This window comes from Mauremys mutica, chromosome 2 (assembly GCF_020497125.1).
Source record: "Mauremys mutica isolate MM-2020 ecotype Southern chromosome 2, ASM2049712v1, whole genome shotgun sequence".
Taxonomy (NCBI): domain Eukaryota; kingdom Metazoa; phylum Chordata; order Testudines; family Geoemydidae; genus Mauremys; species Mauremys mutica.
The window spans coordinates 176,868,539-176,885,791 of record NC_059073.1 but is presented as its reverse complement, the minus strand read 5'-3'; the positions used below and the strand labels follow the sequence as shown (position 1 = coordinate 176,885,791).

Genomic DNA, 17,253 nt, shown 5'->3' with positions numbered 1-17,253 from the left:
TCAGAGACACATTCTGAGAGTGGTAGGAATGTGTGGTTCCACCCAGATGAGGTGAAGGTAGCAAAATCTGCTGCATGAGGGGTGCATGTCAGAGAGACTAAAGGGACTCTAAAGCACAGCTTGCCCTGTAACCATGACAACTATTTATGAGCAATATCAGAATATCGGAACTAGAGGCTTGATTCTCCTTTCATTCACATGGGTTTTATCCTTGTCTAACTCCCTTGTTTCAGTTGAGTTATTCCTGATTTACACCTATGCACATGAAAAGAGAATCAGGCTCAGAAAATCATGTTCTAGCTGAAACCAGAGCTTAAGATCCCAACCGCTAATTTGAGCTGCACATCTGGATCTTCACCTCTCTAGCTAGAGGCAAATTCTTCCAAATGAAGAAGTTCACAACTGGTCCAAATCCGAACCTTCCCATATTTCAGGATGTTCAGATCCAGCTCATTATAGAGATAGGTGTGAGCGCAAGTAGTAACAAGGGGCTACTGTATACACATAATTAGGCTTGGAATGATTAAATTTTTATCTGTAAATGAACATCAGTTTCACTGGACACACGCAAACCAATTAAAAACTACTTCCATCTATAATAATCCAAATTTACAGCTAGGCAAAGTAAGGAAAATGCTGCTTAACTTATTAGAGTTTGATTTAAGGACATTTCTTTTATAAATGTTGACATGTGATATTGCCAATTGGTATTTTAACAGTTATAAAGCTTTGACTTTTTGAATCTCATTGTCTACTGTCATTAAATAATTATTGGCTGACAGTCCCATAATTTCTCATAATTGTGAGAATTTAAATAGATAAAAACTAAAGAAATGCTTAAACCCCATAATTCCATGCAACTGTAAAGATTTAAATTGATAAAAATAGGAAAAAATAAACATATATTATCCATCAAAATATGGGGAAAAAATGGAACTCCGCCAAGCCCTCAGATAATACAAAGCGAACAAAGCTTTCATTCTGTTACATGGTGAGTCACTAAAAACAGAGCCACAGAATAGGATAAATGTGCTAGGATGTAGCTGTGCAGCTCCTTGACATAATTACTTTAATTAGCCACAAAAACTGTAGTCTTGTTCCGTATTGAACTGAACACCTACAGGAGCTTTACCTTGCCTCTTTCTCTGCACAGTAGTTGGAAGCCAAAAGAGGCTGCATCTACACTATGAGCGAGGGGTGCTGTGTGTATATGTGCTTGGCATAGCTCATCTATGCCTCTGCTGCCACTGCTAGTGTGACCACAGCTACACAGCTATTTCTACTTGCCCTAGCTCGATAAGAGCTAGCACAAGTAGGTATGTGCCAGCAGGAAAATCACACCCCTACTTAATTGTGCAGGCATAGCCAGGGACAGGGCAACTCAGGTAGAAACCTGTTTTAAAAGCTCTAATCTACGTGCAGTATGGCTACAGTACAAATTATTTTAGAAATATCGAAAAAGACCCTTCAGCGCCTTTAAATGATCTGACCTTTAATCTGTCATCTTAAAATGGGCTTCATTGTACCCATGAAAGGGGACCCGACCACATAAAATCCAAAAATAACTGTTATAAACAGCAGGCAAGTGAAGTTCATAGAACATTACAGCCAGTCATGTTAAGTTCATGAAATGTTCAGTCAGCCCCTTTACAGCGGGCTGCCTCCTGTTTTCCATTAGTTAAATAGTAGAAATGTATGGTGTTGCATTATGCACTCAACATACCCTGTGTCTGCTTTCCAGTCCTTGTTATTTGAGTGTTCCTGTTTTCTGGAATAGCTGTAGCTGTCCCTCTCAGTTGGTAATTAATCCAATTTCTCTCCACTATTTTATTTTTATCAAAGCATCTGAGCTGCTGGAATGCATAGCAACGCCCACAGATGGCATTCAGTCTGCCCTGGTGCTGCAACTCAAGCACGATATCCCTGCTGCCAAAGCTCACACCCACTCACTCAGCATAGTAATGCAGAGATGTAGCCAAGGCCAGGGCACTGAGCACATCTTCTCAGCCTCTACAGCTCTTTTGTTAAGTTTACTTCAAGTTCGTAACAAAAGTCTGGTTTATTATTTTCAGCGACAATCATGAGTCATCACAGAGGGACATGTGGAACAGTGTTCCCAGTTGTAGTGGGAGACTCCCTGGTGTCTCTCAGATGGTGCACAGGGAACAGAGTCTGGTTGTGTCTCCCTAACTATGAAGCTGCAGCATAGGGAAGTCCCTAATGGGTGTAGAGATGGCATAGCTGGCTCCTGTACTGCCCTCTGCTCCTGGGGGAATTCTGCGCCTCGGGGAGTGCAGAATTCATACATTCCGCAGATTTCTTGGCTTCTCTGCAGAAAAATGGGGGAGCAAAAAATCTGTGGGGAGCACACACCCCTTCCACGGCAGTCTGGGCACATCTGCTGGGAGCAGCTGGCAGCAGAGAGCAGATCCCTGCATGCATGCATGTATCCGTGGAGGGACATTAAGGGAGTGGGGCTGAGCTTGTGCCTGTGTGTGAACGAGGGAGAGAAACTCAGGGCTTGTCTACACTGGCAATTTACAGTGCTGCAATTTTCTCACTCAGGGGTGTGAAAAAACACCCCCCTGAGCGCAGCAAGTTACAGCGCTGTAAAGTGCCAGTGTAGACAGTGCCCCAGCTGGTAGTTACACCCCTTGTGGAGGTGACCACACAAGGCACGTTAAAGCACTGCCAGTGTAGACTAGCTCTAAGGTTCCACAAGGACGCCTCGTTGTTTTTGCTGTGTTTATGTTAGAGAAGGCCAAGTTGAAGAAATGCCCCTTGAATGTGGAGCAGAAGGTGGTGACATTTATGATATTCTTGGGGTGGTTCCTGGAGGAGTTCGTTCTATAGTCTCGGACTTGCCCGTCTCCTGCACAGACGAGCTTTACTCTTAGTGTAGTGTGGCCATGAAGTGAAGTTGTCAACAGTGCTCTTCATCTCAGAGCTTTAGATGATCTTTTAGATATTCTGGAGCTAGCCATTGAACATCTTCTGGATAAGGACTGAGATCTTGAACTTGACTCGATGATCTGTGGAAAACCAGTGTTGCTGAAGAGATGCACTGCAGCATTCTGAACTAGTTGGAGTTTCCTAAAAGCTAACAGCTTCTTGCCTAGGAATATTGCACAGACAGGAGGTGAGGAAGGCAGGTATAATTGAGCCAGGTTATTGTTTGCCAAGAAGGGATGGAGTCTTATAGCCAACTGGAGATGGTAGAAAGCACTACTCATGGATAAGGCTAAGATTTTGTCATGGTTATTTTTCGTAAAAGTCATGGACAAGTCAGGGGCAATAAACAAAAATTCACGGAAGCCGTGACCTGTCTGTGACTTTTGCTGCTGCGGCTCCATAATTTTCCCACACCATTGTGGTGGCTTGGATCTGTGGGGTTCCCCCTCTGCCTGTGGGAGCTGGAAGCTGCAGGGTGACCATATTTCCCAAAGAGAAAATGGGACACTCCCAGCCCCTCGCCCGAGGCGTCCATCTCTCCCCATGCAAGGCTGTCACCCGTCACTGGAACCCTGAGGAGGGCCCCCTCAGGAGTCTGCACCTGTCGCTGGAGCACCTGTTGCTGCTGTCACTGCAACCCTGCCAGGGCCCCACTGGCTGCCAGCTCGAGAGTACTGCAGCTTCTGGGGCTGAAGCAGAGAATGTCACAGAGGTCCCTGGAAGTCACAGATTCTGTGACTTCCATGGCCTCCGTGACATAAACATAGCCTTACTCACGGACGCTGCTATGTGAGAGCTGTCAGCAAGGAATCAGGAGTCCACCTAAACTATGGACTGAAGTTTGGTTCCTTGACACACCACTCCCTTCTCTCACCCCAGGTTTGTCAAATTTTATCTCAGTGAACCAGAGAATAGTGTAGGAAAGAGGTTTCCATAGTGTGGACCTCACCAGAACACAGAGGTAATCTGCTGGATCACCCGCCCTCCCATTCATAGTCACACAGATCACCTCCCTTTCCCTCCCATGTACAGTTCCCTGAGCTACCTCATTCTATCTGCAATAACATTCAATCCCTGAGGCAGATACAGCAGTGGTTTATATCAAAATATAATTGTTATTTGTATTGCGGTAATACCTAGGGCTTCTAATCAGAACTGGGATACATTGGGCTCGTTGCTATATTTAATTTATTATAGATGTCTTTTAATACAATTTAGGAGCTCAAAATATGGAGGACAGCCAGCTCACTGTGGACCAGCAGCATGTGTTCCACAGACCAGAGGCTGAGAACCTCTGGTTTACAGAATACTGTGGATTTCACAGTGAGGTTAATTATTGTACAAGCAGTAAACACCAACCTTTTTTAATGGAAACCACTGTACTATATGTAGCATATGTGTGTGGACCACCACTGCCAAAAAGAAAACATTTGACTGTATCTCTGCCATTACTTTACTATTTCACTATTGAGAGCTCTTAGTAATGAAAATGCATGGACTCATGATCTGTAACAAAATAATTGCAATGAATATATTCTTTATCATATACAGTATACATCTCTCTCTGATAGTGTGAAGGAAGACCATTAAAATATACTTATATTGAAACAATTCATCACATTTACAAGCACAGTGTCAATTCAATGAATATAAATTGGGAAAAAAGTTGATTGAAAAAAATCTCTTTATTTCTTCAAATAATATTATAAGAAATGTCCTTTATTCATTATTAGCCATGGACTGAGACTTATATATTTGTTGTAATTAATTGCAAACTGATAAGACTTCGTTTGAACAGTTGTATAATTAAGGCTCAACAAGAGAGATCCTTTTGGATTTAGAATATTGTTTAGAAGTTTTAATTGCCTTTGGAAGCTGGGGAGAAGTTCATTCTGTACATGTTTTACTTATAATTCAGGGACCATTATTATGTCGGAAGACTTGCGAGATGCTTTGGATAACATGTATGATGCCAGAATTCCAAAGCTTTGGTTCAAGATTTCCTGGGAATCTGCTACTTTAGGGTTTTGGTTTACTGAGCTTCTTGAAAGAAACCAACAATTTAGCAGCTGGCTCCTGGATGGCCGACCAAATCAATTCTGGATGACAGGATTCTTTAATCCACAGGTAAGGTTACCAAGTTAGCCTAAACGTGGTATTTTAAATCCTATGCAATAACTAAATGATAACTTGAGGAAGCTTCCAGCTAACTCAGTCATAATTGTGTCCTGAGTTAAATAAGTTCCAAACCGTAAGGATGAGATGTTTATTAGACCAAAATATTGTTACTGAAATAACAGGAAGCAGCACCATCAAGTTATTATAATAATAATAGAATGTATATAAATAGGCTCAATGAGTTTCTGCACATTTCAACTCCTTACTCCCTTTTTTCTTTCTTTTTCTTCCCTTCCCTTGCCCTGTAATAAGAGTCATTTGTTTGTCATTCATTTATTTAAAGCTCCCTAGAGTATGAAATAATTACATTTAAAAAAGAAAGTTTGAAAAAATGCCATTCATGGATAAAATGGGACTTGCCTCTGGGCCCTTGTGGGCCAGTTCTATAATGTGGAGTTATTCTGTATACAGCACCTAAAATTGTGCTAGGCAATTTGCAGAGAGATAAAGAACACAGTCCCCACACTGCATAGTCCAAAATAGGTCAGACATAACAAAGCAAAAGGCAACAAAGAGAAGGGCTGAGGGTGGAAGAAAGGAATGAAGAATTCACAGCTTCATCATGTGGCAGCTTTGTATGGCTGTGCACACAGATGAAAGTTTCATGATGCAGCAGATATTTCTGGGAACTGTGACTTCTGGAAATGATGGATTCTGAGATGTCTCAGGGGAGTGCGTGGCCAATTTTGTGGAACCGAGAGTTATTTTAAAGATGTATTTTTATTAATGGATGTTAGCAATGTAAATGTTAGCTGATGCAGTTGCCCAGAGAGAAAAATTAGTGATGGAGATGGGTGTGGCAAACATTCTCCTGGGCTGAGGGTGGAGGATATTCAGGTGCCTGTCTGGACTGGCTGTTTTGGAGAGTAAATAGTCCACCTTCACAATTTTATAGTCCCAATGTCCTGTCCTACAGACATCAGAATCAAAGGATATAGGAGACCCATGGTAAACTGCGACAGCATCTGTTGGGTTCAAAGAAGCTATTATAGTTTACCATTTGATTTTGTCCACAAGAGTCAGTTAGAGTCCATTACAGGCACTTTAAAATATCCCTGAATTGCTATTATGCTGTCAGATCAGTTGCTGTCTTACCTGCCTCACCAGGGGTGCTGTGAGGATCAGTAAGGGTATGTCCATACTACCCGCCCGGGTCGGCGGGTAGCGATCGACTTCTCGGAGTTCGATATATCGCGTCTCATCTAGACGCGATATATCAAACTCCGAACGCGCTCCCGTCGACTCCGGAACTCCACCACCGCGAACAGCGGTGGCGGAGTCAACGGGGGAGCCGCGGACTTCGATCCCGCGCCGTGAGGACGGGTAAGCTATTCGCGTAGCTGAACTTGCGTACCTTAGTTCGACCCCCCCCCAGTGTAGACCAAGTTACTGTAGATACACTATTTTGGTAATGTGAAGTGCTGTGTAAGCACCAGTACTTGTCTGGTGTATGGTTAGACATCTCAATATTCATACTGTTTCCTGACATTTTCTTCACTTAGTGCTGCTAGATTTTGCACTAAAGATACCCCAGAACAGACATAGTTTTCACTCTGGCCATGTTAGTTGGCTTTGTTCATGCCTTGGCCTAGTGACAGGTTTGCAATTCTGCCAGGCTAAAATGGGCATCCTACTTGTTGGCTCTGGACATCTGGACACCTCAAAAAGAAGCCAAGTAATCAGAATAAAATGTCTCCAAAGAAGCTGGGACTTAATAGACCACAACAACTCAGGAAGAGCTTGCAGAAATGTGCAAATTTAACACTACGTAACACACATTTGTAAAATTCTCTAAACCTGTGAAGTGTACAGAAGAATCCCTGAATATTGTATGTTTACATGACTTTAATGTTCATTTGTGTCAGCAATTACAAATGTAAGAGTCAGAAGGTTATTTTTGTATTGCCCAGACTGTGGTGGAGTTCCCATTTGGTGAAATATTGTGTTATATTTTATTTACAATTATTATAATTGATGATAATATAGTTATGATTTTTTTTAAAATCACTATTACATGGATCAGAGATTTAGAAAATGAATTTCCATGTACAAAAATGGGCTCGGAGGGATAAAGAATTAATTTTACTTGCAAAACTGGCTTATTAATAATAACTTATAAATAGTCAAGAACGCCTCTCACTTGTGTATCTCAGAAGTCTATGTCTTTATCCCCCTCTGGATAGACTGCTGTCTTCTCTTTGCATCAGTCTATTGCTGATGGTAATGGTTAACACAAGAAAAGAAGATAAATCTGCTGCAATCAGAATACAGTGTGCTCTTGCATTAAAAATAGAGGCCCTGATTCTGTTCTGACTTATGCTGGTTCTAAACTAGGGCAACTTCAGTGACTTCATGGGAAATCCTCCAGATTTATACTGGTGTCAGAGGAGGAACAGGCCCATTTGTGAAAGAAACCCTGTTCCTTTCATGTCTGTCTATACTTGGCCAAGCAAACCGGTTTGAGTAAAATGAGACCTGACCTAGACTATCACCCACCCCAGTAATTAATCTAGCACTAAATCTTTTTTAGAAGTGAGACAAATGTGATTAATATGTGGTTTAAAAAATGTTAGCACCTTTCATGCATCTTTGCACCTCCAGGCTACAGGCAGCAAATGGTACCCTTGCTCTACTGCACTTTCACCACAAGCTAGTATGGTGACTTTGTTTTTGTTTTTGTGTCAAAAAAGAAGTTTTAATGTGAGTGATAAAAAAAAACAAACAACCCAAACCACAAGCACTGCTTTCTGCTGCAGCAGGGGCGTAGTGTTCCAGGCAAGTAGGAAAGGGTTCTCCTCTAAGGTGCAGTGCCCCATTCTCCAGTGCACACTTATTTCCACTGTAACACAATGATGCGTCTGTTTTGCAAGCATAGCTGAGAAATATGAAATAAACCATAAAGGGAGGCCTCCCACGTTAGCTGGGTGAGGTGAAGAGGAAAACACGTTTATTGTAACAATAAGCATAATTGACTTCAGTCTACCACAGCATATCACCCAGTTGTCTTGGTCCTCCACATCCAAAGAGTCAAAGTTAGATTGTATTAGTTCTTCAAAGGGAAAGAAAACAAAGCTCTTGTTCATGTCAGTCGCCTCTAGTGAATATGCTGAAGGGCATGCAGGTGAGTGGGATTAAATATCTTGCCCTACTTCAAAATCTGAATGAAAATGGCATAGACCATTAGAAACTGAAACAAAACACCACGCAATAGTCAGTTGTCACAAGGGAGAGAGAAGTGGTAGGAGAACTGATTTACATCCTGTTCCTTCTTGATTCACCCTCAGTAATGGTAGAATCGTTGGACAGCCAGCCCTTGCAATATCAGCCCATCTCTTGCATTGACTAGGATTCTTTCCAGTGTGCTGATGAGTGTTATGAACCCCGCTATACACAATGAATGGGTCCTGCCATCTTTGTGATAATAGCTGATCTCTGCCTTCTGTCTCAGGCTTGCTCCCAATGGACAGCTATCCTTCCCTTCTTATGATTTATTATTAGTAGTATTTTATTTATTATTATCACTATTTCCTTGTTTGGCCAAGCATTTGAACCACTTTCCTCACCCTGCCCTCTGTACTTTAATCTCTTCTCTGTGCTTTCTTTTCATAGTTTATCTGGGATCTGGTACCTCTCTGCAGCCTTCCGAATAAGGATACTTGGCTTTTAGTTTTATGTTTCTACTTTGAAATATTGGTACTGGTATCATTTCTACAGACTGAGAGGGAAAACATATTCTCGTCATATAGCTTCTGCTTTGAGCTAATGGGCATATCTGATGACACAATTTGGCCATTACTCACTAACTCCCTTAGCTATATAATAGAGATCCCAACTACTTCTAACCCAATTATAATTATATTTGTTAACACAAAACCTCTTTAAAATGCTCCTGTGCTGGGCTTTCTAGAATGATAGTAGGAAGGTCGCAATGTAGATTAACTGAGACAGTGTGTTTGCCTTATCTTATGCATCTAAGCTCTCTAAACTTGAGATGTAATACGCACTTACGAAACGCACCAGCAGCAGATTCATATGGCTAAGATGTGGCTATGGTGGCATGTAAGATGGGCTTCCACCTTGAATAGTTCCTTTCAAGTCTTCTTCCTTCAGCAAGAGTCTGTATGGGAGGATTTAGATTTCCTGAATCCCTCAAAATTGCATCTTCCAACCTTGTTCATGTCCAGCCTTGTGTTCTACTTCCTTTGATCTCAGTTCTATAAACCTTTGGTAAAAGCATAACTTCTTGTGCACTGCAGACATAAACCCACCATTGCAGTCGTCTTGTTCTCCACTAGTGCACAATTGCAACTTGCCAGGCTCATCTAAGGATCTCCTTGTTGTGACAATATCAAACCAATGAATATTAAGAATGTGCCATAACTATTGACACTGAAAACTGTTTAGCTTCCTCTCCTTGGCTGTTTTTAATGGCCATATTTCTGCTCCATATAACAGAGTTGTCATGACTACCATGTGAAACACTTGTATCTTAGTTGTCACACAGCCAGAGGCCTTTGATGATGCTGAAATGCCATGATGGAAGACTGATCCAATGTGTGTGACTTCTCTGGATATAGATCCTCCTGTGGTCAAACAGCTACCCAGGCAGAGAAACTATTCACCCAGTCAGTGTCACTGCCATCAACATGCAGTGTTAGCAGATCGTTTTTTTTTGTTTGTTTATAAGAGGTGTGCATTTGGTTTTATTGCCATTGATCTTAAATCCTATAGATTCTGCAGTTTTTTGCAGCTCTTCTAGCATTAGCTATGGTTGGTCAGTAGACTCTTCAGGTAAAGCAATATTATCCACATATTTGAGATCCTCTAAAGATGAATCTTTAAATTTCACACCTCCTACTTTGGCCTCAGTCAGTTTTGTCATCAGATAGTCCATTAGAACATTAAATAACCTACATGAGAGAACACAACTTTGCATATTCCTGATTCTACTGAAAACCAGTCTGTAATGCAACCTTGACCCTCCCACAGCTAAATGTACCCAAGTACAGTTCCTCCACTAGCACACTAAATCCTCAGGCATCCCATACTGGTGTAGCAGTATCTGCAGTACTTATTGGTGCACTGAGTACAAAGGAGCTGCAAAGTCTATAAATGTGATGTTAGCTTCCTTTTGTTGTTCTAGTTGTTTTTCAATAATTTTCAATACAGCATATCTACCATGGATTGCTGATCAGTTGTGTGGAAACCACTCTGGTTGTCTCTCATTTTTGGGTTGAGACAGTATTTCAGTTGGTTCAGTAATACGATCCTGATTGGCAGGAGCAATATTCCCCTATAATTTGAGCAAGCTGATTGCTCTTCTTTTTTTGAAAAAAGGGATGATGCAATCTTTTTTCCAATCTTATGGAATATGACTCATTTCTTAAACTTTTAAGACAAGTTTGTGAAGCCAGTGAACAAAATTCAGGCCTCCGCTCTTTAGCAGTTATGGTAAAATATTGTCAAGACCAGATGCTTTATCATGTCATAACTGTTTAATCACAAATGTAACTTCCTCTAATGTCACCAGCCTGTTTTCTGCTGGATTCATTTTTTGATTAAGTTGTAGTTTACAGCTTGGTGGGGATCTGTTAATTAATTCACAAAAATTATCATGTGAGTGCTTAAGTTGTGCATCAACATCCTGGCAGTAGTCTCCATTTTTATCCTTAACTTGCAGAAGCCACAAGAATGGCCTTCCATTTAGGACAAATACACATTTCTGGTCATGGAGGGGAGGGATAGCTCAATGGTTTGAGCATTGGCCTGCTAAACCCAGGGTTGTGAGTTCAATCTTTGAGGGGGCCATTTAGGGATCTGGGGCAAAAATCAGTCTGGGGATTGATCCTTTGAGCAGGGGGTTGGACTAGATGACCTTCTGAGGTCCCTTCCAACCCTAATATTCCATGATCTATGTCTTTCAGAGGCTTCCTCAATGTACTGTGCCATACTATTTCATCATTGATTATGATCATTCCAGAAGGCCCTCTTGATTGCTCATTCAAGGCATTTCTTTTCCTCTATTATCCATTTCCTCATCTCTTCGCTGACTCATCTCTGACCTACTAGTGCATCCCTTTTGCATCACACCTCTTTTTTTCTCTCCCATAATTTGATGTAGTCATCTGTAATCCAACATTGCTTGTTCATTCTCCTTAGTCCCAGTTGTTTTCCAGCAACCTCTCTGATAGAATCCCAAAGTCCATTCTTCCTCTGTGGAATGCAATTGATCATCTAATATAGAATATTTGTTGGAAATCACTACCGGGTAACTATTAGTGATAATTTCTTCGTGAAGCTTATGAACATTGAAGCATTTCCATGCCATAGATGTCATCTCTGGAACTTTTAAAATGGAACTATTAGGAGTCGATCATCAGATTCTAGAGCAAGATCAGCAATCCTAAATACACATAGATCCACAGATGATTTTAGTCAAGGATTTCAAAATGTGATCCAAAGTTGCATTGTTGCCTGATGGATATCAAAATGTGTAGTTATGGCACTTGTTTTGCTGAAACTAGGTAGCCATTAAAAATAGTCTGTGTGTGGAAGCACATTCTTATAGATGCACATCATTATCTGATCTCCCTTCCGGTAAGCTGTGTGGTCCCAGTTCCAGTTCAGATCCAGTTCGGTCATGGCCAGTTTTCATGTTCATATCTCCCTAAGGTGACAGTATGAAGTCAGGGTGATGTATCGGATCCAGTGTCGTCTAACATGGTAAAAAAAAAAAATCTTTTTCAGTCTCAGGCCTAGTATCATGTGGAGCATATGCAATAATAACTACCACACATTCTACCTTCAAACTGAAAATGGGAGCTATCAGGCCTGGAGATGAAGTGTGCCAAGTCCGTATTGCCAGTTGCACCCTCAGGCACAAAACCAGAGTAACACCAGCATGCTCATCGTCCATGTAACAATGAAAAGGTCTGACCTCTATGAGTCACAGTTGTGCTCTTGGTGCTCAAATCCCACCATGACTCCTGCACACTGCATATATCAACATTCAGCCTTTCCAATTCTTCAGCCAGGAGAGTCGTTTTTCCAGCAGCTCTTAACGACCAGTTATTCCACAATCCCATCCTCAGGCACTGACATTGCTGCAGAAGTGGATATGCCTTTTTATTATCAGGCTCTTCCACCCCATATTTGGTTTACTGAAGGACCATCATCATTCGGTCTGACTCCTTTGCACATGGCTGATTTAGATGAATCCTGAAGCTTGGTTCTGTTGTGAGTAGCAGATGAAACTGCCAAAGCTGGTGAAGTAGCCAAAGTTTTATGTCCATTTCTTCCACGTGCTGAAGCTAGAGATGTTTTCTGGGGATGGCTTGCCAGGCCATCACCCAGCCTTCCTGCTTTATCGGGCCTTGGGACTGGCACTAGGAACGAGGAATCCAGTAGTGTGACAAACAACGCCTGCAGCCATATCCTGTGTGCACTAATCCCACCAGTTCTCACAAAAGTAGCAGAGGTGGGTGGGCTCAGTACCTGTTTAAACCAAGATGCTGATGACTCAGCAGGTGCCTTTCTTTCTTTGGAAGCAGTTCTGAACCAAGGGCTCAACATGGTCGACTGCAATACAAATCTAAATAGTAAGATTCCCGGATTGTCACTCTATGCGTCATTCTGAAGCTTAAAATATTGGTGAGTCAGTATGAAGTGGTGGAAGCACTACAAGTGTGCTTGAGAGTTCTTTTTGTTCAGAATGTCACCAGGTTCAATCATCGCTGGGTTTTGCGGTCTGGATCTGTCCAGTTTTTAAGTTCTCAGCTATTCTGACTTTACGAATTACACGTGTGCAGTGTACAGCTACATTTAGGCATGTATCTCTGCCCTGCCAAGAATCCTAGATCACTGTGATACCAGCGGTAACTCAGCCAATCACCCTCTTAACTCTCCAGCTAATTTGCATGCAGTAGTTTCACAGGTTGTGTGAGGGAGACTGCACAGATGGTGGATTACTTGTCCCAAGAACTGCCCCCCGCCACATGCCCCAGAGCCACCCACACAAAACAACACAAATCTCCAAGCACAACACCTATAGACACAATTCACCACAACCACCCACACACCAGCACAACCAGCATACACAATTACTCAAACACACATAGCCCCTCACAGCAGCACATACCTTTCATTCACCACACACACAATTCACTGCAATTCTCACAGCACAACACAACCCACACACACAATAACCCCAAACACACATAGCACCTTACCACAGCACACACACCTAATTCACACACAAATCAACACAAATCTCCCAATATAACAGTCCCTAACCACAAATGAACACAACCATGCACATAACACAGCCAGCGCACACAACAACCCCCAACACACGTAGCCCATCACTGCAGCGAGCACCCCCATTCGCCACTTGCACAAATCCACAGAATTCTCCTAGCACAATATACCTCCCACACAACACAGCCAGTATACACAATTGCCCCAAACATCACTCTGAAGCCTAGAGTGTCGAGAGAGTGTGAAGTGATAGATACAGCTCCAAGCACGGTGGAGGATTCATGTTTTTTTTTCAGACTAGCACCAAGTTCAATCATCACCGGGATTTGCAATCTATTACCATCCAGGTTTTAGCTTCTCAACCATTTTTGGCTTTTTTGTGCACACAACTTTACAAATTACACCTGTGCAACAGCCTGGGCTTTCTGCTGCTAGTAGTGAATAATAGTAATGGGCCCGTTCACACAACAGTCTCCAGTACTCACAGTGAAGGTCTTTCATTGCTTCCAATTCCATGATGGTCTCATTTCCTTCTCCCTGACTGACACCACCAGCCCGCTAACCTTACTGCCCCCTTTGCATTCCCCACCCTTTGTTTCATACTTATAACTCACTGCCTCACACGTCTCCCACATCTGTCCACCAAACCCTCAGTCTCTCTATTCCTTGAACTCTGTCCTTAAAACCTACTTCTTCCTGGGCTCCATCTCTCACTTCCCTGAACCTTTGTTTTATTCTTCTTGTCTGTCTTAGATTGTAGCTCTTTGGGGCAGAAATGGATCGCATAGTGTTTCTAAATGCTGTGCCGTTTACTGTGCTGTATAAATGAGCATCAAATGAATAAAATATAATAAAATAATTTAGTATAGCTTTGTAACGAGCCATTAAGCAGTGACTGCATTGCACCCCAGTGATGGCTGCATTTCAGTGGGAGATGATTTGATTCCTGTGCGTACTTCCTTTGTACTTTGTACTTCAATTTAAGTTTGTAAAGTACTTTGGCAGTGTAAGTGACTAACAATATTATTCTTGGAAAAGCAGAGCTGTACAGCATATAGTGAAATACTAAAATTATTTGTGGCCAAGCAATTGCCTGTGTTCAGGAATGACACAAACCACATTAAATTAATCTGGCATATTTGTCAGATCTCTCGCCATCTGTCCAAAGTATCTGTAGCTGTAAAGTATGTCTGCTAAGTGGGCTCCTTTATGCATGTAACGTTTGATACGTTAAATTAAGTCTAACTGCTGGAGGCTTTTTGGCACCCACGCCCAAATAGCAAATCCATAATGGGGCATATCGCAGTGATTATATCTGAAAGCAGTTGGTTTTCACTATTGCACTTCATTTGTTAAGCAGATGACATTATGTAGTGTAGCACTTTATGCTTTTAAGTCACTGTTATAACCAAGTAAAAAGTAGTAGTGGGACATGGCTAAACCTCAAACTTTCCTTTTCTCTCTCTACTTAACATTGTTTTACTACAGGGATTCCTAACTGCCATGCGGCAGGAAACGACACGCTTGAATTTAGCAAAAGGCTGGGCGCTCGACAGTGTTATTTTACACAATGATGTAACCAGGATGATGAAAGAAGATATTAGCAGCCCTCCTCCGGCTGACATTGGTGGGGTTTACATATATGGCCTTTTCCTGGACGGAGCAGGTTGGGACCGTAGGAACGCCAAGCTAACGGAGTCTGCGCCAAAGGTTAGTGTCAGATTGTCAGCAAAGAGAGTGTGGCACAGTTACAGCATATTAAACAAAGCCTGGTCAGTAGTAGGGTGCTTTAAGGAAATATTCAGTGTGACTAGGACAGTAATTGCACAATATATTGTAATTGGGATAAAATACTACCTGGGGGAATAGATTGATAGCAGCTCCATGCCCTGGAATGTGGAAAAGTCGGGCTTGCGGGCAGGTTTGTAGAAATTTTGGTGGTGTCCAGAACCCGCGCCCCCCAAACTCTGTCCCCCACCTGCCTAAGGCTCTGGGAGGGAATTTGGGTGGGGGGAGGAGGTCTGGGGTGCAGGCCCTCGTTTGGGGCAGGGGATTGGGGTGCAGGACGGGTGAGAGATTGGGCTCTGGGAAGGCATTTGGGTGGGGGAGGGGGTCTGGGGTGCAGGCTCTGGGCTGGAGGTGCAGGCTCTGGGAGGTAGTTTGGGAGCGGGAGGGGGTGCGGAGAGAGGGGGTGCAGGCTCTGGGAGGTAGTTTGGGAGCAGGAGGGGGTGCGGAGAGAGGGGGTGCAGGCTCTGGGAGGTAGTTTGGGAGCAGGAGGGGGTGCGGAGAGAGGGGGTTCAGGCTCTGGGAGGGAGTTTGGGGGCCGGAGGGGGGTATGGGAAAGGGGTGGGGGTGCAGGCACTGGGAGGGAGTTTGGGGCTGGGAGGGGGGTACGGGCTCTGGGAGGGGGTGGGGGGTGCAGTACTTACCTGGGGCTCCTAGGCAGAGTGGGTCAGGAGTCTCCATGTGCTGCTACCCGCAGGCACTGCCCCTGCAGCTTCCCATTGGCTGCTGGGGCACTTGGGGTGGGACACAGACCTACCCGGCCCAGAGGCTGCAGGAAGGGGCCGGCAGCCACGTGGAGCGAGCAGGCAGGAAGGCACTCAGCTCCGCTGCGTTGCCAGTGGTGAGTGGGGCCCCGGGCTGTTTTAAATAGCCCCGGGGGACGCGTGGGGCAGGGGTGCCCTGGGCGGATGCCCAGGCACCACGGGCCCATAGAACTTGCCGCCTATGTTTGCTCCCCAGAATGTTAACACTCAGACACATAACACAAGGTGCTGCTCTTGGAAGACAAAGTTGATCACACAAGTACCTCTCATCTGCACAGCCGGAAGAGTTGTTTTGGCATGTGTGTGGCTGGCCACCCTCTTAGTAAGGGGTTAAAGCTGTGTCCAAGGCTGACTAGGGAGGAAAGGATAAATATGGGGGGTGGGTTAGAACAGTGAAGCTCCATTGTGAAGAGGAATCTTAGGATCTCATCTGGGATGGGCTTAACTATAGCAGGTCAAAGTCATACTCTTCTGCTTCAGGGAGCCACAGGTACGTAGCTACATAATAGTAATGCCCACGTCCATATCGCTTTAAGCTGTGCTCCCATCAAAACTTGTAAGCTAAGTAGGATAGGGTATGATAGAAGCCACTGGAGACCAGACCATTGGGATCATTGAAATCCTTGGCATTTTTTTACACAAGTAGATGTGTTAGCTCTGAGGTCTTGCTCCAACTTCAGTTTGGTTAAGTTTATCTAAAAACAGTTGCCTCTGTGATGTCAGCTGGGTGCAGTATTCTTCAATTCCCACTCTAGACTGTTCTGTAGGGTTCCTGTATTCTGTAAAATGTTGCCAGGCTTTGCCCCAGAGGTAACTACATTGCAGTCGTGGGTCAGGGAATTCCTGTCTGTGGTTGCTAAATCACTTATGCCTCCCACTGGATGAGAACTGTGTCTGAGATCTTTGCCATTGTGACAGCCAACTGTAACATTCTGTGTTCGTGGTAAGATGTTTCCCACATGCGTGCCTTTCCTGACTGACTGAAGCAAATATTTATAAACTTCTTGTAGTCAAGCAATGCATAATATGCAGTTTCTATGCAGCAAATCCTATGTATAGCTGTGATTAAGCTGACTCTTGGTGTCAGATATTTAGCTGCACACAAGTGTAATGTGTAGTGATGGGTAAATCTCAGATAGTTAGATTTGGTTTGGATAAACCCCCAACGGGCACCACTGCAAGCAAAACAGCACAGGCAAGTGGGACTGCTAGTAGCACTTCTCCTTTGAAGCTCCACTACTCCCAATTAGCAAAGAGGAGGGTGGGGAAAGAATGAGGAAAGCTAATGGAGAGACAGGGAAAGAGAAGGAAGAAGGCT

General features: G+C 43.3%; 1 protein-coding gene across 1 annotated transcript in view; it reads left to right on the top strand.

Annotated features, from left to right (window-relative positions):
- The window catches only part of LOC123364581 (dynein axonemal heavy chain 5-like), a 317,201-nt gene that overhangs the window by 291,513 nt on the left and 8,435 nt on the right, over nucleotides 1-17,253 (top strand). The window contains exons 77-78 of the mRNA XM_045006814.1: nucleotides 4,871-5,079; nucleotides 14,875-15,096. Of these exons, the coding sequence (XP_044862749.1) occupies nucleotides 4,871-5,079; nucleotides 14,875-15,096 (431 nt within the window). The remainder of the gene's footprint in view (nucleotides 1-4,870; nucleotides 5,080-14,874; nucleotides 15,097-17,253) is intronic.